This window comes from Spodoptera frugiperda, chromosome 1, assembly GCF_023101765.2.
Source record: "Spodoptera frugiperda isolate SF20-4 chromosome 1, AGI-APGP_CSIRO_Sfru_2.0, whole genome shotgun sequence".
Taxonomy (NCBI): Eukaryota; Metazoa; Arthropoda; class Insecta; order Lepidoptera; family Noctuidae; genus Spodoptera; species Spodoptera frugiperda.
In genome coordinates this window covers 810972-837730 of record NC_064212.1, presented here as the reverse complement: position 1 = coordinate 837730, position 26759 = coordinate 810972, and the positions used below count along the sequence as shown (strand labels likewise).

Genomic DNA, 26759 nt, shown 5'->3' with positions numbered 1-26759 from the left:
TATTGCAATTTACATTTCGTATCTCAGTTGGCTTTTACTATTACCTTGCCTTACTGAGTTGCTATTTGCACGTTTTGATTAATTTAATAAGTTCATTGCTTGTATTGCTGACAGTGAAGCAGCGAATATGCCTAATAATAATCGTAAAAGTAGAAGCCGTTCTGGAAGCCGCGAATTGCGCCACTACCGTCATGATTCTCGTGCGAGAGAATCTGAATCTCACACAGGGCGCCGCGATGTGCGCAGCCGACATCGTGGTTCGCAGGCAAGCAGCTCCCCAAAGCGACATACTACTCCTAATAATTTATTAACCCAACAAATGCAACAGATACTAGATCGGTTGACAACGCTCGAGGAACAACAGCGTGCGTTGCCGCAAGCCCCTTGCGAGCTGATTGCCGCTGCTGCACCCCGCGCAACGCCACTGCCGTCACAACCACCACAGCGGCGCGTGCGGGTAGCGGAGACGAAGACTGGGACCGGAGAAGGTGCAAGCCGTCGCGACTCTGCGGCTCCGCCTTCGCCCGAACGTTCCGTGAGTGGGGTCATAGAGCATGATGCCCACGTAGCTGACCGACTGATCAACGCCATACGTTCCATCAATACTACGGTGAGATCCAACCAAGCTTATTTTATTTCTAACTTCGATCCTAGTGTCCACGATATAGATACCTGGTGTGAGGAGGTAGATCGCGCTAAGGTCTCTAATGGCTGGAGCGATAATGAGTGTCTGTCTCGTATTGGGAATTGCCTTAAAGGGGACGCTAGGACCTGGCTTAATGAGTGGGTAACTAGTGACCGCAGCTGGAGCAATTTTAAACGAGAATTTAAACCAATGTGCCCTAGGAAGCCCGATGTTACAAATATTTTGTACGAAGTAATGAGTACAAACTCGGATAGGTATTCAACATATGCAGATTACGCTCGTCGGACGCTACTCAGGTTGCGTATAGTCAGGGGCTTGAGTGACGAATTGATCTCTGCGATAGTAATTCGAGGCATTACCGACCCTCAAATTCGCGCTTCTGCCACAAATGCAAAGTTAATGCCGAATCAGTTAGTAGAGTTTCTTTCGATCTACGTCAAACCGAAATTGCCAAATTCAAAGAGACCCAATACTTCGAATAATGATCGATTTTCGAAACCTAGTTACGATGCGAGTTCGCGTAAGCGTAGATTCGATGACGGGGCATGTTTTACGTGTGGTAAGCATGGCCATAAATCCTCTGATTGTTATAAACGGTTGAAGCCCATTTTCAACAATAGTAAGGGTGGTGAAAATGGTCAGAAGAGTAACCCTGCACCCAGCACAACGAAACTCGAACCATGTAGCTTCTGTAAAAAACCTGGCCACAGGATCGAGAGTTGTTTTGCTAAAAAGAAGGCAGAATCCAGTAACGCTAGTAACGTAAACTTCTGTCGTGAAAATGTAGGTAGTAGATGCAGTGATATAGTTGTTGCAGTCATACAGGGCATACCCGTTGATGTGCTCATTGATAGCGGCTCAAGTATATCGCTAGTTTCCTCCACATTGTTAAAACATTTTAGATGCACACGCAAACCTGCTTTTAGAGTATTGAGAGGTATTGGTAGTCAAGAGGTTGAGTCTACTTTTTTCGTTACTTTACCAATAGAGTTTGACAAAATTACTCTGGAAGTGGATTTGCATGCGGTATCCCCAGAATTTTTAACCACCCCTATCATAGTCGGTACTGATGTGTTGAATCGTGAAGGAGTAACCTATGTTCGTACTCGCGATCAACAATATCTTACTTATAAACAGGGACGTACCGATAATGTCATGTGTGCTTTATCCACAGATGATATCCCTATTAAAACATCTTTGACCGGTTCTGACCTAGATAGAATGCTTGACTTGATCAACGAATTTTCTAAATTTCTTATTTCGGGAACAGCTGCTACTACAGTGAATACTGGCAGCATGTCGATCAAACTAAATAATGCAACACCTGTCAATTACAGGCCGTATAGACTTTCGTTGCCGGAAATTTTGAAGGTTCGTCAGATCATTCAAGAGCTTCTCGATAAGAAGATTATTCGGGAATCAGAGTCTGAATATGCGAGTCCGATACTTCTAGTGAAAAAGAAGGATGGATCGGACCGCATGTGCGTTGATTACCGCAAATTGAATGAGATTACCGTCAAAGACCGCTTTCCTTTGCCATTGATCGACGATCAGATCGACCGGTTAGGGAAGCATAAGTTCTTCACTAGCCTTGACATGGCCACAGGCTTTCATCAGATTCCGATGGACGAAGAAGCAATACCGCTCACGGGATTCGTTACACCAGAAGGTCATTATGAATATTTAAAAATGCCGTATGGTTTAGCGAACGCACCCGTAGTTTATCAGCGCATTATGTCAAAAACTCTTCGACGTCAGTTGGAATCTGGTAAAACCCTTGTGTACATTGATGATGTACTGATACTTAGTAATACTGTAGACGAAGGCCTTACTTACTTGCGTGACGTACTTCAAACGCTTGCTGATGCTGGATTCTCTATCAATTTAAAGAAATGTTCATTTTTATCGACCGAGATCGAGTACCTAGGCCGCACCATAAGCCAAGGTCAGGTACGGCCGAGCGAACTTAAGGTTAAAGCACTGGTAGAAGCCCCTAATCCGAAAACGGTCAAGCAAGTTCGTCAGTTCTTAGGTTTGGCCAGTTATTTTCGTCGTTATATTCCTAATTTCGCTGCTAGAAGCACCCCGATTACCAAACTTACTAAAAAGGGTGCATTGTTTGTGTGGGGAAGTGAACAAGAAGAAGCACGCCAAGAAATAATCGCACACTTAACTAGTGAACCTGTATTAGCCATATACGACCCAAGTTTACCCATCGAAGTCCACACAGATGCAAGCTCAATTGGGTATGGTGCGGTGCTCCTTCAGGTTCACGGGAACGGACACAAACGAGCCGTTGGGTATTTTAGTAAGCGAACGCAGGGCGCCGAACCTCGATACCATTCCTATGAGCTCGAGACTCTGGCGGTGGTCAGGGCGCTGCAGCACTACAGACACTATCTGGTCGGTGTTCATTTTAAAGTGGTAACTGACTGTAATGCTCTGAAATCTACCCAGCAGAAGAAAGACTTGCTGCCACGTGTTGCCAGATGGTGGATGTATCTGCAGGACTTTGACTTCGCCCTGGAATACCGTAAGGGCAGTTCAATGTCGCATGCAGACTATTTGAGTCGAAACCCCGTTAACGTTTGTGAAGTTCGTAAACAGCAAAACTGGGCTCGAATAGCGCAGGCTGCGGACGAGGAGACCCAACAACTCATCCAAAAACTGACAGACGGACAGCTAGATTCAAACCGCTACGTACATAAAAACGATCTACTCTTTTACAAGTACTCTCCAGTCGGAGAGGAGCCAAGATTCTTGTGTTACGTGCCGAAAGGTCACAGGCTCAGCTTACTCAGGATATTTCATGACGAACATGATCACCTTGGTGCTGATAAGACTTTAGAGCTCATTAGAAAACATTTTTGGTTCCCTTCTTTAAAATCATTCGTGCAAAAGTACATAGGTCATTGTCTTATTTGTTTAACGCATAAAAAGGTCCCGAGGGCTCCACGACAACCAATACACTCGTGGGAGAAACCTTGTGCCCCTTTCGAAATAGTTCATATAGATGCATTAGGCCCTCTGCCTCAATCAAATGGTTATCGATATGTTCTGATTGTAATAGACGCCTTTTCCAAATTCTGTCTATTGTACCCTATGTTTGGACAAGACGCTATAGAATTAAAACGACTCGTTACAAATGTTATTTCGTTATTTGGTACACCGAAATTAATAGTCGCGGACAGAGGCAGGATGTTTCAGAGTTCAGACTTCACGAAGTTCATCTCAGAGTTGGGCATCGACTTGCATCTCATTACACCGGAGATGCACCAATCAAATGGGCAAGTGGAACGTTACTGCCGAACACTTTTGAATATGATTCGCATTCAGTGCAATCATCGCCAGGATGAATGGGCAGACATGATGTGGCGATCGCAACTTATTCTCAACATAACTAAGCAAAAGACCACTCAGCTATCGCCACTGAACTTGCTCGTAGGCATCGAAGCAGCCACGCCTCTCATAAGGCACTTAGTACGTGATGCGGCTCTGGACAGTTCTCACCCTAACCGTGAAGCGATGAGGGAGATGCAGAGACAACGGGCGTCGGAGCGTTTGGCTAGAAACCAGCAGCAGCAGGACACGACTGTGAACGCTAGCCGAAAAACACCTCGGGCATTTGAAACTAACTCACTTGTCTTTGTAATTAAGCAGACACAATCGACTGGCAAGCTCGACTCTGGTATGCGCGGGCCCTATCGTGTGGTCAAAGCACTTCCCCACGACCGATATGAGCTACAGCTGTTGACGGGCTCCTACGGTAAATCTACACAAGCTGCGGCTCAGTACATGAAGCCGTGGCGCGGGGAGTGGACTCCGGAGACATGCGCTGCTTACTTTGAAAGTGAGTATACCCGTATGATAAGCTAACGTCGTGCCTATGTCATACAAGTGTGGATTAAACATGATACGCTAACGTCGTGCCTATGTCATACAAGTGTGGATTAAACATGATATGCTAACGTAGTGCCTATGGTTCATTTGTGAAACAAGCTAACGTAGTGCCTCTGTTTCGTGATAATAGAGATAGCTAACGTAGTGCTTCCTCTCTAGTGTTTGATTGAACTATGCTAACGTAGTGCCTATGGTTCATTTGTGAAACAAGCTAACGTAGTGCCTCTGTTTCGTGATAATAGAGATAGCTAACGTAGTGCTTCCTCTCTATTGTTTGACTGAACTATGCTAACGTAGTGCCTATGGTTCATTGTATACGATTTAATAGCGTGAATCTTCAGTTTTTTTTTATAATTGGATTGTTATTTACTTATGTTTTCAGACGCAGATAGCAATGATGAGGAGGTAGAGTTCACGCCTGAGCGAGCTGCCACGCATGATGTGCCGATCGAGCCAGTACCCGGCACCTCTGGAGCCACGGAGCCGCTCCGAATCCAGGAAGAGGAAGACGAGGACGTCCTCCAGTCAGGAGAGGCCGTGTTAGAGGAGTAGTGACAGATCTCGTGATAATGGCGGGAACACGAGTGGGCGGAGCCTGCTGTCTATATAAGCGCTTGCAAGCGCAGTTCGCGCCCTTTTCTCGTCGAGCTCACTTGGCAAGGGGAACCTCTGCCCGTTTGAATGGTCGAACTGCCTTTTTGTTGAATATTAATTTCGCGTGTAATTAAATTTTAATGTGATTTGTTTTGTTATTAAAAAGTTGATAATTTTGTTTTAGTTTCCGTTAAGTTTGTATTTTTGTAACAATTAATAAATAAGTGTGGTTTGTGTTTTTTTTTATTTAGTTCCATTTTTGATTTCCTAAAAATATGTTATCGGCTTACTCACGTAATGTTTTGACGAGGAACTCGACTAGTTTCAAGCCATGCTAGAGAGAGGCTCATATTCATGAGCAGCATTCCGCGACACACGACGCGGCGATTGTCGCGCTTGAAACTAGTTGAGTTCCTCGTCAAACAGTCACGTAAGTAAGTCGATAACATACAATAATTAATTAATGTTTTTTAAAGTTTAAAATGTTGTTTGTCTTAGGGCTGGTTACTGTTTAGTCACCAACTTCACACATTCGCCTTTCTGGGAAGAGTCACCTTTGGACGACGGAACGATAGCCCACCGATTAATATTCGGACTCTACTGGGCTATTTCTATGATTAGCTTCATCAGTACGTTTCTTTCCATACTACTTTTTAATTTCTTATGTTGTGGTTATAATGCAAAAGATACCCATACAGACAGGGTTGTGACGTGGCAACTAAGGGCAATTAACCTCATATAAAGAACAAATTTCTACCCAATCTAATGTTCAGAATCCCGCTAATGCAAGTATCCCAATGGTTAGTTGCTTTGTGTTCGATAGCTAATTCAAGAGACTACCACATTTTCATTTCTTAAAGCTTCTGTGATGGTAGTAGAATCTTCATATCTGTCCTTTATTATCCAGATCACAGGCAGACATGGGCAGCGACTGAGTGGAAGCATGTGATATATACCTTATTCATCCTTGAGATCTGCATCGTCCTGCGAATTTTCATGGAGGCAGTCTACTCTGCCACAATTATGGTCACCACGGCTCCCAGGTTTGTTGGTACAGTCTATTAGTGAAGTAGGTACATTTGTCTAACATCATCACCATCAGCTTTAACTGGTTAAGGAATATGGTGTCCTACTTCAATTAACGATTCATTTCAATAGGGAAGATTACGGTGCTCGTATAGAGACGGTGAAGAATTTCCTGGTAAGAAATGAAGTGGACCCTGAACTAAGGAAGCGGTTCATCACTTATCTGGAGCTGTGCTGGTATACCGACAAGGTACCTATCTGTGCGCTCAAAGAAAGAAAGAAACAAAATCTTCAGCTTTATATATTTATTACTGTATAGTTTTATTCTCCAGGCGTACACAATGACTCATAAGAAGCGGTCGAACATATTCCACGACCTTCCACCACATGTGTTCCAAGACATTGTGGGCAAGCACCGGATCAATTATATACACGTCATACCGTTCATGAAGGTTGGTATTCTTCTGGCAGAATTGGCAGAGCGTAGGCACTTGTCTGAGGTGATAGGTTGCAGATATTCGCCGCGAGACACGCGTGCCCAATTGCACGTAGAGTGCGAGGCCTTTGTCCAGCAGTGAGACATATTACTGGAATTGAAATCGCCAATCTACCTTGAGCAAGCTAGGAGATTAATCACAGAAATATTATAAATAGCCATGGTTGAAGATCATATCATAAACAAATTTTATTATAATCTGTAAGATTGAGTGAGATGCTCTTCCAGTCTCTTTTCTGCAGCAGTGCAGTGTACAATTGAACACTGATGATGAAAACAAACATACAGATGTGTAAAACAATAATTTGTAGTATAACGTTATCTGCTTATTCCAGTTGGTAAATAAGGAGGACCTGAAGGTAGTGATGGCATCAGTAAAGATATTCTACACCTCGCCCAACGAAATACTGATCAACACTGGAGAACTCACCAATGAGATCTACATCATTAAACGTGGCATCTGTGAGGTCAGTTGTTTTTGGAGGTCCATGTAAAAGGATTTTTACTAAAAGAAAAAGATGTTTACTATTCCTGTACCTCTACCATGAGTTTACTACAATAGTTTTTGTCGATACTCGATAGCGAAGGCGTAAATTTTTGTATGGCAAAATTTTGTATTTTTATCGACCAAAAACTTTTGTTTCAAACTTATGGTAGAGGTTCTCAATCTAACTCGAAATGCCTTGCTAAGTAATCACATTTTTGAACATTCGGCCAACGTACAGTTTTCCGGAGCTGCGGACTACCTAGCGGGTTTACCGGGGCTCCGGCTCGAAAAGCAGGAGTATGAATGTGGTGGTTTTTAGTCAGTAAGAGTCTGACACTCCCTCTCACCTCGTTCAAGGCGGGAGAAGTAATTGGATGATATTTTGAAAATCTAATAAAAGCTTGTAAAATTACGTAACTTTAATTATGTTTAACCGAACGATATAATACTTATCCTCTACAAATCTACAAGGTCCCCAAGATCTTGGACTAGCCTTATTGTTATACCTCTAGGTTTTAGATCCGATTACGCAGAAATGTATCGGCCAGCTCACCGCGAAGACTCATTTTGGTTCCCTCACCTGTTTGTTGCGTAAGTTGTACTTTGCATAGTATTTGAACAAGACTTTGGTGGTCGCTGATTCATATGTGTGTAACATTATCATCATACAAATATTAATAATATATTTATTACTGTACAAAAAAAATGTTGAAGGCAATTCATTTGTTAACGCCGGTCACCTCATCGGTGCGCTTCATTACCTCGAACGCCATGTAGGTCATAGTTACCATCTTACCTGTTAATTTCTCCTCATCAAAAAGAACTCCATGTCTTCATCTATAAGTATGTCCCCATAAAAATGTTTCGTTTGTTCTCATAAATCTCATTACGTTTGCCCAGGTCTCCCCGCGTACTACACAATCCGTGCCGTAACTCATGTGCATGTGATGTGCATTCCCAGGAAAGTGTTGGGCAAAGTGCTGAGCACGCCACAAATAAGCCAAGCCCTCAAGTATCTTAAAACGACCCCGGTAAGAAGATAAATTCATAACTTCTTAGGCTTATTCTCATCGTCCTTGTATGCCCGTCTAGTTTCGAGAGAGCTTACCCAAATAGAGCCTTTATGCGAAAGATAGAAGTTGAGATATGAGATTATACATCAGTTGGAAACAAATCGAGGATCAATTTACGCTCAGGGCCTATTGCTTCGAAGCCTATTGTTGTTCATTACTACAAACTATTGTTATTATTTAATAATTTAATTATCCTCAATCAAGGAGTTCCAAAGCCTGCAGACGCCTATACCTTCATTCGTCACGTATGTTCCACCTCCACCGACGGCGAACCTGATGTATTTCCGTCTACCCAGAAAGCATCAACTTGACACGGAGTTCTTGGCTCCTTTTGACAGACTCGGGTTCCTCTCGATCTTGCGGTAAGTGGATTGTCATTTACCAGGACATTTTGAATTTAGCAAAATAGAATCATCTATTCGGTCTATTTACAGATTACTGAGACTTTGAATGAAGCTTAAAATTAGAAACTAACCCCCGTGCTCTTTAATTATTAAAATGGTCATTTACTTAACCCAGTCACTAACAATTGTTTTCGAAACAAAATCGTTACTAAGGAATTGTTTAAGTAACCATTAAAAGTCTTTCTCAGCACGGCAGATTGCTAAAAAATTTAAATAACCTCCTTTTCAATATATTATATCAAAATGTTCACAGTTCCGTAAACTTTAAAGAAAGAGGGGCTTACTAAACGTTAAGACAAGATGAATTAATGTCGAAGGTCTTGTCTCCATCAGATACATATTTCCTCGGTACACCATCAGGCCGGATGGCAATTACCTGGTGCGCTACGAGTGGTTCCGCTTCTTCTGTGCCTTTCTGTCCACGCAGCTGTTCCCTGCCTACACCTACCTGGTGCTGCAGTGGCCCTACCTCTACTATGTCGCGTGGTTCCTCGACTTAGCTGCTTACTACGATATGTACGTATATGTATTTGTATGAGTGGTTAAAGGTTTTTCTTGATTTTGAATATCGAAAAAAGTAAATATTGTCCATTGAATTCGTTACAGTTTTAAGAAGACTGCCATTATTTTTGTTTGTTAATTTCTGTTGCGCGGTTTTGATGAAATATTTTCATGTATGATTTGATTAAGAATACTTTTTATAAGTCCCTTTAGCTATTCCATATTACTTTCACTTCACCAGAACAATACATATATTTCGTTTACGTACCAGTTTTCAACGCATGCTTATTGGTTACTTCAATGACATTGGGATTCTGGTCTACCACCCTGCCAGCACCGCCTCTTACTACATGAAGGGGGCTTTCATTGTGGACCTATTTGGTTGCCTGCCTCTTGAGAACTTGGAGTCACCACGGAGAGAGTTTGTAGGTAAATATTCAACAGTAAGATCCGCACTTTTGTATTATTAGTCGATTAACGAGACATATTTTTAATCAAAATTAAGTTCTCCTGATCAAACTTAGCTGTCGATTTTTTTTTCGTATTTTTCAATAAACTGCTTAAGTAAATTGTCACAACTTTTGAAAATGTATTAGACTTAGCGATCCAAATTATGAGGATGAGGATTGCTTGAGAGTCAAGCCGTCGTGCTCCAGCTACGGCATTTTAGCTGAGCACTGTCCGTATTACGATCCATTTTGATTATTTGTCTACTTAAAAATTATTTTCTTTTTGTCTGAAATATTTTATAACGATACAAATAAACTGTTTTTCTCTCTTTCTTTTATTAACACAAACAGGGGACAAGTTTCGCGTGACTCCAACGAAGCAGTTTCTGATGCTGAACCGCATCCTTCAGTTGTATCGCATGCCAGGAGCCATGAAGGTACTCAAGGAGTACATTGGACGCCGAGACATTCTTATGATGTAAGGATATTATATTTTAGAAGCCTATTATAGTGCCAATCTCGTTAGTAACAATGAAATTGGTTTGAAAGTTGGACAAGGTGATATTGGGGTCTCCATTTTGTACAACCGCAGTGTCACACGGTATAAAGCTTGAATTTGTATGCTATCTTTAATGGAAGAAGTTCACCACTAAACTAAAGCCCTCCCTATAGTCCGACAAATCGATCGACAATCCATCGGTTGCATCCAAGGGTATGTTAAAGCTAATGATTATTTGCATTGGAAACAGGTGGATTGCATAGTACTTATGTAAGTTTGATAATGAGAAGTATGGTAGACAAAGGTCACAAATCATACGTTGAATATTAAAATAATAATGATACTATTCTTTTCCAGTTTACATCTAATACCAATATTCAGCGCGATGCTGAATATTTTGACTTGTTTCATAGTTTTCTACTCCGTAAAGATATATTACAAAGAATTCGACCGGGGAAAGTCATATGAGTGGCTGCTACAGCCTTTTGAGGACCGTGGAGGTTCTTGGTTACATCTGTTCAAGGACAAATGTGAGTACACTGTCATCATTCGAAAGATGTTCATTGATTTACAAGGGAGAGAGTCCTAGGATTCTCACGGTTGTCAGAAGACTTGATTTTTTATGGAATAGGAGGCAAAAGAGCAGGCGTGTCACCTGATGGTAAGCGATTAGCGCCGCCCATGGACACCCGTAACACCAGAGGAGTCACAGGTGCGTTGCCGGCATTTTTAAAAAGGAGTATGCTCTTTTCTTGAAAGTTTGAAGGTCGTATCGGTTCGGAAATACCGCCGACGACAGCTCATTCAAGTTTTACTGTGTACAATCTGACCGCAGTTTAGTTATAAAAATTTTGTTGACGTCAAGTAATACTGATTTTCACCTTATTCTCTCTTTTTCTTCACTTATTTTCAAATGGCTCTGACTACAGTTCGCTTCAACCTGACGGAGACGCCATGGAACTTGCACCTAGCGACCTACTTCTGGGTGGTGTACGAATGTAGCACCACTGGTTACGGCACCTTCAACCCCAGCAACCATGCCATAATGCGGGTGCTGTTCATTGGACTGGCCTGCAGTAAGTCTCCTCATTTTGATGCTGTTTTGTCAAGGCTTCTAACTTTGGTACATTTGTTCAGACATTAAGTAAGTACATTTTTATGGAATAAGCCGGTAAATGAACACTTTGGTACATTTGTTCAGACATTAAATGAGTACATTTTTTATGGAATAAGCTGAACCAGCAGACGGATCACCGCCGCCGTAAGCAATCGCCGTCGCCCATGGACACTTGAAACACCAGAGGCGTTACAAGTGCGTTGCCGGTTGCCTTTTGGGGATTTTAAGGGTTATTAGGGAACCGGGGATTGCGAAGGAGGGTAATTGGGCCTCCGGTAACCTCACTCACACAATGAAACACAACACAAGCGTTGTTTCACGTCGGTGTTCTGTGAGGCCGTGGTATCATTCCGGTCGAACCGGCCCATTCGTGCCGAAGCATGGCTCTCCCACACTTAAAACATTTTGGGTTCTCATTGTCCTATCAAAACAAAATTTGACATTCTAAAATCAGACTTTTGAACCATGCCCGAGAGTCTATTATTATATGTTCGTTTGTTATGTTTCCAGGCGCAATGATAATAACGTACTACTCGGTCCGCATTATCAGCGTCCGCGCGAACGTCAACAAGTCGCTGGCCGGCTTCCAGCAGCATATGAAGGATATCAACACTTACATGATTCGCGAGAAACTCGATCCGGAGCTACACAAGTGTGTCAACTATTATACTCATATTTAGTTTTTTTATGCAGCACACTAGGATTTTCTCCTGTATCGTGGTACTGTGCTTATATCAGTAAGTAGTTGTTCAATGTGATCCGGAGCTGCGGACTACCTAGCGATTTTACCGGGGCGCCGCCGGCTCGAAAAGCAGGAGTAGAAACGGGGTGGTTTTTAGTCAGTAAGAGTCTGACACTCCTTTTCGCTTCGCACAGGGCGAGAGAAGGGCTTTGATGAAGTTCGCCTCTTAAAAAAAAAATGTTCATTGTTTTAAGTCCAAAGGATCTGGATGTTTGGTAACAATGGATTATCATCTTTGACCAGAAAAATACTTACAACATGTTGAATTTATTTTTCGGGGAAAAGAGCAATATCTGGTATTGTGAGATTTTTCAACTGACTAGAAAAAGCTTCCACAACCATAATACATATAACAATGTACAAACAGAGTAACCGTACAAGAAGTTTATTCCCACCAGAGAAGTGAGACGTTACTACGAGTACAACTGGGAGAAGATGGGCGGCATTGACTACCGAGGAGTTCTGAAGCTGTGTGACCAGATCACGTTGCGGACTGACGCTATCTTGCATATCTATGGACCTACTTTTGCTAAGGTACAATTGAAATTCAGCATTATCATCATTCTCCCCTTGCTTCCTCTCCTCATTCTCCTCATCATCATTGTCATCAAAGAGAATACTGCCCAACATCCTCTCCATAGCTTGTCACGATAATTCATCATCTTCCCTTTCACTTTTCCTTCCAGTGTCCAATATTGGTGGATGCAGATGTATCGCTACTCCGTATCCTGGGCCGAGCCGTCCGCAGCGTATACTTCCTCCGGGACATGAAGATCTTGGAGCTGAACGACATGGCCACTGAACTGTACTTCGTGGACTACGGAGGAGTGGAGATCAGGGTTCCCATGGATGACACTAATGCTATTTTGCGGTTACCAAGGGGCAGGTAATAAGCTTTACTTCATCTCCATCATCATCATCATCATCAGCAGGAACGACAAGCTGCCACCTGCATCCACTAGTTCTGACGATGTCGTCGGTACTATGTACCTGTACTAAGCCTTACCTACTTAATAATAATTTTGCTTTTCTTATTTGGATTACGTTGTCAGGAAAGTGTTTTTGGTGTCAATTTGTCATCCCTTAAACAAGTCATTTTAATAGTGTTTGTTGCTTTGAAACCATACATTACTTACTTATCTTTAACATTCTTCTCCTTTCTCTTCGGAATTGTGTTCATTGTAGGAAAAACATACCAATTTTTTATCCCTATACGAAAGGAAAAGAGTAAAGTTTTAAGTGTCGAATATATTAGTATGTTAAATGGGTACAATGGTATTTTACAGTGTATTTGGTAACTTGGAGAACGTGCCCTGCCTGAGAAGTCCGTACAACGTGGTGGCGACCAGTCGACTGCACCTGCTGATGATCAAGTCAGCTGCTTTCGCTAACATTACTAAAGACTTCCCCGTCGTAAGGGAACTCATGGAAAAGTCCATGGTGGTTGAGAAAAACAATAGAATTGAAAAGAAGGTACGCACGAAACTGCTTTTATGATACTGTAACATAATTTAAAAAAATGGCTTTGTTTCTAAGTCAAGCTATTGCGGGATCTGGGACTAATGAGCAGCATGCAGCAAGAGTCACTCTCTGCGGCACGGTTTGGCTTGAAGCTATTAGAGCGTCTCTTCAATCATTTCATAGCCTATGTTGTAGGAAAATGTTCTTAAACGAGGCATATACAAACCTATTTTATAAAATTTTCTATGGACAGATGTACATCCTAGGCGGCGAGGCTACGATCAAGATGAAGCGCCACTTGCACTCCGGCCCACCGCCGCGGACCAAGACTAGCGTCATGAAGTACATCTACTTCCAAGAGGGCGCTGTATTGTTCTTCTTAGTATTCATCTGCATGGGCTGCATCTATTTGGACTTGTATAATGCTGGGTTTGAGGTTCGGATCAAAATTCAATTTTAAATATATGTATGCTAGGTCGACCGACGACATCGTCAGAGTCGCGTGCCAGTGGATGCGGGTGGCGGCTTGTCGTTCTACGTGGAGGACAAGCCAATATTCAATAACCTATCTGTCTGCAGTTTTGCTTACTAGAGATACAATTTTGACATATTTTGTATGGAGCTTATGTCAAAATACTATCTCTGTAAGCAAATGGATAGGATCGATAGGATACATAGATAGATAGGTTATTGAAATTGGCCGCAACGGGGAGGCCTTTGTTCAACAGTGGATGTCTCTCGGCTGATGATGATGATGTATGCTAGTTGTATCCAACCTACAGAAGCTTACCAGCTTGTATGTTAAGATGGCCTACTCTTTGGAAGTAATTCTTTGACAAGTTGTCTCTCTTCCAGGATAATAGTACCTGGCTCCTGATTACTCTCTATTCCTTGGATGTTTGTTTCTATTTGAAGATATTTACTCAACATGCATTCCCTTTCCTCGTGCCCAGCAAGAGTCTGAAGAAAATAATGCTTCCAATACGGAGACAGTAAGTTTGTATCTACTTGTGCTCCATTTCACATGTAAATGGTGTATCTAACCATGGCCATTATCTTCTTTCTCTTTTCCTCTACATTTTCCCAGTCTTTTATATTTCGTTTATTTAATGGATTTCTATTTCATTCAGCTTTATTGAGAAAAGATTACATACTTTACCTCACGCCTGTCTCCCATGCGTGTAGGCAGAGACAATGGAATGCTAATTGCTACGAATTTTACATATCACTTTCGCTTCATCAACAGTTATCAGTTTTTTCATGCATGCTCTTCGGTAATACTTTTAATTACTCTTTTTAAGTAATGCCAATTATTTTACAGGTATTTTAGAAGAGAGTTCAAATACGACTTGATATCAGTACTGCCTATTGAGCTGTTTACTTTCGCTGGAGGGCGGTTCGCCATACTGCGCCTCAATCGAATGTTAAGAATTGTAAGGAAAATCTAATTAAAGACTTTTAAGTTCATGTTCTTGATAGATTTCAATTTTTGAGTGAGTAATGGAGATGTAAAACACTACTTTAATATTCATCCGAATTGTACAAACTCAGTGTCGAGTGCCTTAAGTAGTATTTATAAGTAGCAATAGAGAACAGGGTACTGAGTGCGAGTTATTTTTAAGTTAACGCCATCGAAAAGTTACCACGTTTAGACCTCCGATTGGTTGGTTAACATGGAGCAGCCAATCAAAGCGCCGAACGTGATAAACGTGTCGATCGCGTTAATGTAAAACATACTAAGAACTTAGTATGTAGTTTAGTGAAAGTGGTAGTTAGGTAGCTAGTTTTCAACGCACACGTTACTTTTTAATGTCTGCTAGTGATTATAACGGCCGCCATACACGGACTGTTTAAAGCAGTCAGGATCGACTGCTTCGAGCTGCGACTACGTCGCATAGTGAACAATAGACATCCACGTACACTGATCTAGCAGTTTTTTAAGTTTACTGCTCAAGCAGTCATCAATGGCAGCCTCAAGCTGTTGACTCTAACTGCAAGAGCGGTCCATGTATGTAAATCACTGGGTAACTGCTAGCATTCAAAAATAATACCAGTATCATTCTCCAGGTAACAGTGTACAAATGCCTGTGCCATCGCAAAGAGAGCATCACGGTGAACCTGACGCTGACCACGGTGATGGCAGTCTCCATTTGGTTCACACTGATCGTCCACACCTCCACTTGTATCTGGTACTTCATGGCGGTTGTGGAAGACCAGATTGAGCCAGGGACTTCCTGGATGCATTTAGGTAAGTGCTAGTTACTTTTGTGGAAGTCACCACTCTAGGTAGGGTCTTCTTCGTATCGAGGATAGGAAGGCGTATATAGTAATTTGTGTTGCGTATTGTAGCATCCAGGTTCCTTGCAACCAATTTGTATCAGAAGAAATGAAGAAGAATTGGACGTGATTGCATCAAAGTTCAAATTGTAGGAAAAATGGAACGTCATACCTACTGGTTGAAGGAAGAAGAGAATAAGAGTAAATTAGGGAATGGAAAATGAGAAATTGCATCTGCATTTATGCTCTCATTTGTGTAGCTCATCTGCACTTGGCCAGTGAGCCGGTGGAGAGTTCATTATTATCATTAACATCTCTTTCATTGATCAGATGACGGCACAACCCACTGCGACAACCACTACATCTGTTCTCTGTACTTCGTGCTTACGACATTCACACAAAATGGAGTCGGTGACATCATGCCCAAGAAACATTCGGAGGTATGAAGTTATATTTCATTACTTGGATAAGCAATTTTCAGTCTTCTGTTACCTAATGTGTCATATGCCGTTTTTGCCGTTCCCGTAGGATACGTCATCCAATGACTTCTCCCGCCTTAGGCAAAGCGAGAGGGAGTGTCAGACTCTTACTGACTAAAAACCACCCCGTTCCTTCTCCTGTTTTTCGAGCCGGAGCCCCGGTAAACCCGCTAGGTAGTCCGCAGCTCCGGATAAAAAGTATCCTATGTTTGTCTCCTGGTCAAATCGAGTCAGCCTTTCTTGAGTCATAAATAGTGTAACTAACACGACATTCTTTAACGTAAAATAAAATTGACAAAACAAAAATTACCATACATTGTATCATTATTTCCAGGTGGTGTTCGTGGCAATACTTCAGATCCTGTCGACGATGGTGTTCATGATATACGTCGGGGAGTTGTCAAACATTATCCAGTACCAGTCCTATCGCTCGTTCAGCTTCTACAGCAAATACTTAGAACTACAGGTAAATATACCTATCTACCTAATCCTTTAAATCTGCAATAAACTTAAGATTTTTCAAATTTTTCATCTCTTTCTCTCCAGAAATTTCTGAAAAACAACAGAGTGTCTCAGAATCTTGTGACGATAGTGAACAAGTACACCCTGCACTTGTGGCGAGAGAAAAGAGGTCTACAGATACCTCACTTCTTGAAAGAAGCACCTCTTTCCCTCCGGCTGAGGATCATGTCAGCCGCTTACCTGCATCACATCACACGTGTAAATACATAACTCAATTAACTTTCATTAGACTCAACTCCATTAGCTTATCATTTATCAATATACAGACCTACTTATGGTCTAATCATCAATTTATACATTATTTTTACTCTATCAAAATTGAACACGCAAGGACCACCAAGAAGTCACCACGCCGACATTGATAATGTAGAGTGACTGCACGGTTGGTGCGGTGGCTGGGCAACTGGCTGCCGCGCAACGGGTAGCGGGTTCGATTCCCGCACGGAGCAACTCTTTGTGTGATCCACAAATTGTTGTTTCGAGTCTGGGTGTCATGTGTATGTGAACTTGTATGTTTGTAAATGCACCCACGACACAGGAGAAAATCCTAGTGTGAACTTTTTTTTTTAAAAAAAAACAGAGTTGATTGCAACCAAAAACATTGTAATTTTTTAATATAACTTTCAATGATTCAATAGATTTGTCTCTAATAATAAAAAATCGAAAGTCATTTTAAAACTATGAATGACATTGCATGCCTGATTTCAGCATCATATCTTTGAAGAATGTGAGCCCGCTTTCCTCAGACAAATGGTCGGATGTTTGAAGCTGTATACGTATAACGAAGGTACTTTTGAATATCAACTGTAGTAAAAGATATCTATAGGAGGGATGGTATAGCCAGTAAACGAGCAGACGGATCACTTGATGGTAAACAATCGCCGCCGCCCATGGACACCCGAAACACCAGAAAAGAGGAGACCGATATAGGTAACGTTTTGATTATTATAATAGGTAGTGATATTTTATATTCATATGTTTTTGAAGGGATGTACGTCGTGAAAGAAAGCGAAATCACGGATGCAATGTACGTGATACACACTGGTAAAGTGAGGGAGACTAGCGAGGAGGATACAGATGTCGGTGCCAGGGTCTACCCTGCAGGCTCCTACTTCGGAGTTGTAAGTAACATGACACTACAATATTTCACGAAACATGCTTCCCATTTCACTAATGAAAGTTGTATTTAATTAGTTGCAGGGATTATTGCGAAATACTCCGTACACTCACTCGTATCAAACGGTGACGAAGTCTCAAGTACTCACTCTGAAACTTGATGACTGGGAGTACCTACTGAATCATTTTCCAGAAAGTAAAAAGTCTATACATAAACACATGAGTCAATTAGGAGACGACAACACGGATCACAGTAACTGGCCTGGAGGTCCGATAACGGAAGCAGCTCCTGACTATGTAATTAGTGAAATGCAACAAGATACCTCAGACATGCCGCAGTATCCTGATGGTCGAAGACATTTCGGTAGAGATTCTGCCACAGATGTAAGAGAAGAAGCACCTCCTAAAGATTTAACACCGAGAAAGAGGAAGGAATCAAGATATTTTGCTTTTCCATCTGACAATAAGAAACCTGACACAATATCTGTGGTTGAAGATGGCGAAGAAGAAAATCGAACTCTAGTATCTGGACCGTCTGGAATTCAAATTCAAGATACAAGACCAAATCTTAAATCAATACTGGGAAAAATAGCTGGCACTGCAAAAAAATTAATGGGTAGAGTTTCAGATCCCGAATTGACAGCCGCTGGTGATGAACTTTTATTAGAAGAAGATGCTGAAGCGACTGAAGCCTTACTTAAACATTTTGATAAGGCTAAAAAACAGGAAAAAAGCACTTTTAAAAGACAAAGAACTCGTCGACCGAGTCTGTTCTTCCATGCGCCAGAAGAAACGACAGAAAAACATTTAGTAACTTTAGACATGGAATCAGATGTCAAATTAGATCAACATAAATCTGACAATTTGCCGGTAAAACCGCTTACTATCCGAAAAAGCTCTGATGTTCTTAGACTTAGTCACGGAAAGTCGAAGGTCGATGAAACTGCCTCAAAAATTGAACTCACAATAGACATTGAAGGTGCTTTAGATGAAAACAAGGCAAGAGAAAACAAAATATTATCTCCATCTCAAGGCCCAGCTCCGTCGCAAGGCATAAAAGAAACCTCACGTATACAAGCTACTCAAAACACACCCTATACTAGTCAAGCAACCACAAGTAAGCAAGCTACTCGAGACATAATAACCCCTACTGGTCAAATTCCGAAAGATTCTCCGTCTGCACGTAAACTCAGTGTACCTACTACACTTTCTTATCCTGAACAAAAAACTGACCAAAAGTCAACATTACCAGACCTAGAAAAAGTTATTGATAGTTTGGTTATTCAAGATAAAACAAAGTCAATTGAACCCACAACGGACACTTTACCTCCTACGCTTCCAAAGGCGCCTCTTAGAGAAGCCAGAGAGGAACAAATACCTGGAACATCAAAGCCGAAGGATATTATTTTAAAATCTGAGACAAGTTCTACACCTCCATTTGTAGCACCGAAAGTACCTTCTAAATCTGATGAGTCTCGCTTGGAACGTAGTATAAAGTTGTCTACTCCACCTGCTCAAGATGTTACTAATATACACAAACGAGAAGAAAACGCAAATATTGTATCAGTCATTGAAAGTACTGAACTCATCAGCGAGGCTTTGGTTGATCAAGATGATACAAAAAAACAACCACCTAGTGAAGCCATATCTACTAAACTTTATACACCTCAAAAACTTCGTACAGAGTCTAATAAAGATATTCAATCTCGTACAGATACAAAAGAAATAAAATTAAGGTATTCTGCAGTTTCATCGGCTTCATCTATAATACTGAGACCTGTAGCTTCCACAGAAACAGAACCGAAAGAAGCCAATCAAGTTTCTCGGAGCTTTCAGCCCGCTAGGAGCACTAGTACTATGCATACTTTAGCAACAACTGCAACTGAAACTAGTGCATCCAGGCCATACACACCTATCGAACTTTCACCCAATATTAACCGAGACGTTCAACACTCAGGTCAAGAATCTCAGCCAAACAAGGACATTACAAATATTCCTGCTACTGCAAGTAAACCTGCGAAAACTGACACATTACGTGAATACAAAGCTGACGAAGATGTAGCCTCTCAATCATCGTCATTATCTGAGGAGAAAGCTCTTGAAACAGTGGACTTAACCAAGCCTTCAACTGTAACAGTATATGAGCCAGCACCTACACCTGCGTCTTCCACGGCTTTAGGAAGCACAACGAATGAATCATCTGTAGCAACAGCGGAACGAAAGGCATTTAAGAAAAAACAATTCATTTACGACCCCAACCCAAACTACGATGAGGACGACGGCGCCGGTGAAATAATACAAGGTACATACCTATATAGTTTATTTTTAGTTATTTGTTCAGTATATTAATTACTATTTATATTTTTTTTTAGCTCTTGTACTTTTTACTTTACATTATTGGGTGCGCGGCATATTTTCACAATATGGTGCTAATAGTGTTGACAATCAGCGTTTGTTAGCCACGTTATCTGTTTGCACGTGATTCTGGACACAACAGCCGTCGATATACCTATATCACCAGAGAAAGTAGTGTCGAATATAGCGGCACTCATTTATTACACCCGTCTGCACATTGAATCTGATCATACTGATCTGTAACTTCAAAATCATTTGATACTCAACTATATGTTGTTGTAATTAAAAATATATCTTCGGAATTTGGTTACGAAGGTAACGTTTTACATTTGTGTTTCAGACCCAACAACAACAGCGCCTCCTCAGCCAACTCCAACGCTAACTCAGGAAGAAGCCACTAACACAAAGAGTAGTAGACGCTCTATTCGCGTGCGTTATGATGAGCACAAAGATGATGATATGGAGTATGGGAGTGATACTGACGAATCTGAAGATGAGAAACCTTCGAAGGAAGATGAGACCAGGCCGGTAGATAGTAAGCAGCCTAAACGAGATGATAAGGGGGCTACATCTACACCAAAATCTGGAAAACCTGACAAGAAGTCCAAAAAATAACCTTAATCCAATGAATGTCTTTGGGATTACTATTAATTTTATAGTCACCAGTGATGTTCACAGGCCAAGTAAAACGTTCTTACTTGAGTTTTTCGAATCTCTGTATGCTAATAAGTGTCTGAGTAAGTAGCCATAGGTAAATAAATGGGTCTCTAAGACTATCGAGAATTAGGTTTTATCTTACCAAGTCTTTTGGTTTTAGTTTTAATATTTCTACGTCCTTTGATTTCTAAGTAAAATGATTATGGAAGTATAATGTTAGCTTTAGTTTAATTTTAAAAGATTAATGTTATTGTCTTGCTTTTAAGTTATTATTATAAGTAGGCTTCATCGTTACGTGACTACCCTAAATGCTACAGTATAAGAAAACTACCCATAAACGTATATTAATAATTATGTCGTTTCATTTTTGAACTAAATGGTGCCTTATCATATCAAAGAGTATAATAAGTATAGGGGAAACCCAAGCCCAGGGTAGTCTGTACAAAAATTACAAGTGGAACCTATACATAAGGCTTCTAAGCGAGAAGGTTCATATATCTGTTCATCATACCAGTTGAGCAGCCATTGCCTCGGACTCTAGATGATGAAGTAGGGTTCTCATAAGACGCGCTCTGCATATCATAAGCAGAGAGCCGAGATTACATAGTCATAGTGCTTTAGAATTATAATCTAAAGCTTTTTGGTTAACACCTACTTACATTTTATACTAGCAATTTGATAGCAAATGTCATAATAACACTTCACTTTCAAGCTAAAGTCATGTTTCAAAGTTTTAACTCTTCGATAGTTTACAGAAGTTTGTTAATTATTTTCTTGAGCATTTTTAATTAATTTTGAAGTGAGATGTCGAATCCGAGGCAGGTTATCGGCAGTAGACAGCTGAGCAACCGATCCACCGGGTCGAGCCGTACAAGCCAGAACAGTTATGCTAGTGGCAGCTACAGCAGTATCGGCAGTATGGGCAGCTTAGCCAGTAAGATGGGCAGCAAGTTCCGCAGTAAACTTGGCAGCCACTCCAACCGTAGAGACGTCGAATTCTCGTTCTTTATACGACAGAAAGAGGTTTGGTATTCATTGCTTCTTTATATTCTGGATTATTTAGATAACAATATAATTGTATGCTTTGTTGCTACTGTTTTTATGGTATAAAAAATACATATTTCTGTGATGTTTTCTTTAGTAGAATAGCTGTAAAATTTTGCTTATTGGCTGCTTACTGCTTTGTGGTGAGTAGCAGTATTGTTGCCCAATCTGGAAATGGATACTTTTGCAATATTCTTGTTTGGATTTACTAAACATCTGATATCATCTCCACAATATTTGAACAATTTTTCTTTAGGCTTTATATCCACCTTGGTGGACCCGCGAAGGACTAGTCGACTGGTTCCGAGACCTGCCTGATGATACGTTGTGGAACTGTTACATCTGCGTCTGTGTGCTGGTTGGCATCGTGTGGACCCTCACACAGCTTCAGAACATATACCTGAACATCCTTGACGTCATCTATAACATCTCTTACGCCATCCACGTCTTCGCTATTGGGTATAAGATCGTCGGCGAATTGGAAAATACCGATATCAAATATGGGATTATTCGTTAGTATACAAAATTTGACTTACTAATATCAGAACAACATTATTAGGTCAAGACTCGTCATTTAATAGCTTGACTAGTGATGGTAAAATTCTGAACTAGCTTGGATTTTGAATTTCAATGTCTGTAGGCTCGCCTTTAGGAGTATCTATGTAGTTTAGACATTAGCAGCATATTTATTGATTTGCTATTGCTGTGTATCTTTTCAGTGGGGTTCCTCATCGACCTGGGATCCTTTGCTCATTACGTGAAAGCCTCCAGTCCTACTTTCGTACTGGTTTGCTATTACGTGCGACTTCATCGACCCTACAAATACCTTTGTTAGTATAATTTTAACTTTTTGCTTTACGCACTTTTGTGAACATTGGATATAAAAAGTAGCTTTAAGAATTAAATGTTTGTGAGGGAGGAATAGTAATTTCTAAGTCACCTGAATTTCTTACTGTAGAACTACATTGTTAGTGAATGACATATTTAAGCATAAACTGCCTCGTTGGTCCAGTGGTCGCAAGGGCGACATACTATTACTGGGCTTTTTTCGGTTTTCGAAAATTTCTCAGTGGTAGCACGGAGTTTGGAATTGTGCCCAGTATATGGCAATAGGCTCACCCCTATTACATGGGACTTATACCACAAATGGTGAAAAGTGGGTGTACATTGGTGCACATTACGGCCCGTAATGTAGCTTCCTCTGCCTGCCTGCTTTTTTATAATTAAGCAATTACAATGTTACAATAAGCCGCGGGTGGAAAATCACTTACGGCGCGTTCCAATAAACTACCGATCGGTAAATTTGCTTACGAGCCGTAGAATTTTGACATAAGCTCCATACAAAATGTGTCAAAATTCTACGGCTCGTAGGCACATCTACCGATCCGTAGTTTATTGGAATGCGCCGTTAATCTAATGACAAGTTTACTTTCTGTAGGGTCATTAAACGACTATAATTTGAAAGGCAGTGTATTGGGGACAGCTCTGAAGTACTGCTACGTGTTCATTGTGCTACGAATCACTTGGGCTTACATTTGGACACATGTGGATGGGGTGAGTGAAACTAGAAACTTCCTTTTCTAGCAACACGTCGTACCATGCGGGCTCATTTTTTAGCAATAAAACAATATTAACATCTTTAATATCATCAACATACTGTATCACTACGAGTAGACCGTGGACTTTTTCTGCATAAGAGGAGTTTGCCATAATCACAACGATCAGCAGGCAGATTCAAGATGGCAGTGTATATGGTTCAGATTTATCAGAGAGCAGTTCAATTTCAGTTAAATAAGGAAGAAAAAGAGTGGTGGAAATATATTCTACACTGATATCACCACACGATAAGCCAATTAAACAGAGGCTTATACAATTTCAATTGGGTATTACTATTCACACTGTATAAAAGTCTTGACATATGCGTGTGTTTTTAATTGTATTTAGTCAGGAGGCACTCTGTATCCGGAGCAGCATAAAGATGAAGTTCCTCAGACTCCTGCCGCAGAGTTCCTTAAAGCACTCTACCTCATCAACAAGATGTTTATACCTATCGGGTAATTATATATATACAAGACTAAAGTAGATCACCTCACCTGCACCTCTTTTTCTGGCATACGTTCGAAAGGTCACTAAAGAAAGGTCGAAAGGTCAAACTCAATAACAAGTATAAAGTTTTCCGCAATTCTGTACCTACCACAATTTCTACTACTCCTGCACTCTCTAGGACCTAGGACGTCTATAAATTCTAAAAACTGTCTCGATCTTTCTCTTCATTCCATAAATTATTTTTATTTTCTTTTCATAAAGACACATTTGTTTGGAAAATTATCTTCAACTACTCTGAAATGTATATTTTTTAGACCTTCAGAATTTCCTGACTCGGATATTGAACGCGTCCTCTGCCTCGCGATCATGTTATCCGGGTGTCTGGTGGTGACCGGTGCTGCTGTGGCATCCTTGTCCCTCGTCATCAGCCTCTACATGAGACCTGAGGAGACCTTCCGATCAAGATACAGGCTCATCATGAAGGATATGGTGAATGATATTCTTCAACTCCTTTTACCAGCCCTTAAAACTTCTTGATAGTAGGTATTGTTTACGTGGAAACTTTTAAAGTTTTACTATGCACCTAATATTTTCAGAAAGATACCCAAGTGCCGATTGTGCTCCGAGACAAGGTGGAGACGTTTTATAGGATGTACTGGCACAAAGCGCGCGCCGTCTCCAAGACTCGGCTACTGCCGACCTACCCGCCGACTGTGCCCGCGACCATCAACGTCGACATATATTTTGAGGCTACACAGAAAGTGAGATCTTACTCTTTAACTTTTTTTCAGCCATGGTCGTCCCACTGCATGGCAAAGGCCTCCCTACCCTCCTTCCACTCATCTCTTCTTAGCCAATCTTTATCATAGGCGTCGAGTTCATCCCGCCATCTCTTTCTGGGCCTGCCGCGACGTTTTAACTTATATCTTATAAAAAGCGACATTTTAGACGGCTACACCGAACGCCAATTCACCAATAAATATTCTTCTATCTTACAAAATCGTCGATCCCAATAAGAACAATAACCTGCCCTGCCCATGCTATGTCTTTCGGTCGACTTTCTGTCTTTCCAAACAATATTCAGCTCTCTCTCCTTCTTTAAAGTCATAAGTGATGTTATAAACTATCTCAGGCTCGGATCCTTCGTGACCTGACATACCAGATACTGTCAGAGCTCGCGAGCACGATGCAAACCATCCACTACATCCCCGGAGACGCCATCATCAAGCGAGGCGCTAAGAAGTGCAAGATTATCTACATCACGTATGGAGATATTGAAGTACGTCAATTTGAGCAGTTCTTATCTTCCTTCTTCATAATAATTTCTTAATGAATGTCTTTTTCTTTATAAGTTTGTCTGATAACCTGTACTCTTAGTACAAGTTTGCTTTACGGTGAACGAAAACGAAACGAGAGCGCATTCGGCGCTCTGATTGGTTGGTTCACTCGCACTGGCCAATCAGAGTGCCGAACGCGCTCTCGTTTCCTTTTCGTTCAACGTAAAGCAAACTTGTACTAAGGGTACCGGTCCTAATGTAGATGCTGACTGCTGAAGATGACACTACACCAATTTTGCGGTTTACTCGCGGAACGGTGCTGACACCGTGTGGCTGTGCTGCTGCAGCGGCGGTGGGTACATCCCACCTGGCTGTCAGGGCTGCCACCTTCTGCACTGCACATGTCCTCACTGCAGCTGACCTTTGGAGGGTCGTCAATAAGCATGCCGTCTCACAGGACCATGCGGGACCTATACTGGCATCCTTCACTGTTAGTATTGGAGCCTAAAATTGTATTACATGTAGGGCCATTAGACAAAAAAATAAAATATGCGAAATATTTGGTAAGTCGTGGTTACGATTATATGTGCGGACTATTAAAAATCAATGAGTGTTTGAATTTTTATCCAACTTTACAGGACCACATTGAAAAAGTGAAACGGCATTATCAAATGAAGATACCTGATAAGTCGATGTAAGTTATAAGCAATACAAATTGGGGACAGTCTAGGCTTATTTATTTATTCAAAAAATGCTGCCTAACAGTAGATAATAATAATATTCTCCTATGTTAATTGATGTGTAAAATGTTTTAATTGAGATAATGTTTGTCAGCCACAAAAGCAGCATCCTGCATTTCAACCGCAACCTCATGTCTCTGAAGAAGATGAAGAATGCCAATGGAGAACCCTTGCTGGCCAGCTCCGACATCTTCCTAGAGATCGCTGGCTGTTACATCATGAGGAATGTTAGTAGTCTTTCTAAAAGCTTCAGATAGTTTCGCTCTTGGAATAGCACTATTTAAAATTTTGGGTGGTTTGGATATAAGACTCGTGCTCACTCGACTAACAATCTAAATGTTAAAAAATGTACCAGTTAAACAAGTACCTACGATTGCAATTGAAACGAATTCTTATGTACAAAGGTAAATTAAGAATTATTTGGCAACCTTACCTTCAATACTTTTCTGGTCTATAGGAAAAACATATAGGATAATAAAACATTATTTTTATTAATTATTATGTTATCGGCTTACTCACGTAATGTTTTGACGAGGAACTCGACTAGTTTACGTGAGTAAGCCGATAGCATAATAATTAATTTAGTATGTCTCACGAAAATTACAATAAAATTATTTTTAATATTATCTCAGCGCTCCAGAGCTACTCAAACAGACACAGCCGACGTGATATGTCTGCGGCCGGTGTTCCCCTGCATCCTGCACCCGTCATCATCACTCCTGGCTGCATGGCACTTCTTCGTTGCCACACTTATCCTCATCATCTGTATTGTAAGCAGCTTCTCTCGTTATTCTTAACAGACTTTTGTAAAACAAGTATTTTGTGAGTAATTGTAGATTATTTTCTTCCTA

At 41.0% G+C, this 26759-nt stretch overlaps 2 protein-coding genes across 2 annotated transcripts in view; both read left to right on the top strand.

The window, feature by feature from the left end:
• LOC118273282 (uncharacterized) overlaps positions 1-21069 on the top strand; it is a 28884-nt gene extending 7815 nt beyond the window's left edge. The window contains exons 16-43 of the mRNA XM_050695674.1: positions 5639-5769; positions 6048-6183; positions 6299-6416; positions 6499-6618; positions 6998-7129; positions 7662-7740; positions 8050-8180; positions 8427-8584; positions 8960-9142; positions 9399-9556; positions 9928-10054; positions 10433-10605; positions 11005-11151; positions 11703-11844; positions 12333-12468; positions 12621-12820; positions 13221-13407; positions 13649-13831; positions 14251-14387; positions 14717-14828; positions 15463-15643; positions 16003-16112; positions 16486-16617; positions 16698-16871; positions 17382-17460; positions 17661-17794; positions 17868-20091; positions 20485-21069. Of these exons, the coding sequence (XP_050551631.1) occupies positions 5639-5769; positions 6048-6183; positions 6299-6416; positions 6499-6618; positions 6998-7129; positions 7662-7740; positions 8050-8180; positions 8427-8584; positions 8960-9142; positions 9399-9556; positions 9928-10054; positions 10433-10605; positions 11005-11151; positions 11703-11844; positions 12333-12468; positions 12621-12820; positions 13221-13407; positions 13649-13831; positions 14251-14387; positions 14717-14828; positions 15463-15643; positions 16003-16112; positions 16486-16617; positions 16698-16871; positions 17382-17460; positions 17661-17794; positions 17868-20091; positions 20485-20759 (6199 nt within the window). The 3' untranslated portion in view covers positions 20760-21069. The remainder of the gene's footprint in view (positions 1-5638; positions 5770-6047; positions 6184-6298; positions 6417-6498; positions 6619-6997; positions 7130-7661; positions 7741-8049; positions 8181-8426; positions 8585-8959; positions 9143-9398; positions 9557-9927; positions 10055-10432; positions 10606-11004; positions 11152-11702; positions 11845-12332; positions 12469-12620; positions 12821-13220; positions 13408-13648; positions 13832-14250; positions 14388-14716; positions 14829-15462; positions 15644-16002; positions 16113-16485; positions 16618-16697; positions 16872-17381; positions 17461-17660; positions 17795-17867; positions 20092-20484) is intronic.
• A 444-nt stretch (positions 21070-21513) lies between these two features.
• Positions 21514-26759, top strand: part of LOC118273281 (uncharacterized) — a 30744-nt gene continuing 25498 nt past the window's right edge. Inside the window, exons 1-12 of the mRNA XM_035590180.2 lie at positions 21514-21824; positions 22102-22357; positions 22565-22675; positions 23284-23399; positions 23790-23899; positions 24206-24380; positions 24488-24652; positions 25024-25170; positions 25431-25658; positions 25807-25862; positions 26003-26135; positions 26541-26678. Coding sequence (XP_035446073.2) covers positions 21606-21824; positions 22102-22357; positions 22565-22675; positions 23284-23399; positions 23790-23899; positions 24206-24380; positions 24488-24652; positions 25024-25170; positions 25431-25658; positions 25807-25862; positions 26003-26135; positions 26541-26678 — 1854 coding nt within the window. The 5' untranslated portion in view covers positions 21514-21605. The remainder of the gene's footprint in view (positions 21825-22101; positions 22358-22564; positions 22676-23283; positions 23400-23789; positions 23900-24205; positions 24381-24487; positions 24653-25023; positions 25171-25430; positions 25659-25806; positions 25863-26002; positions 26136-26540; positions 26679-26759) is intronic.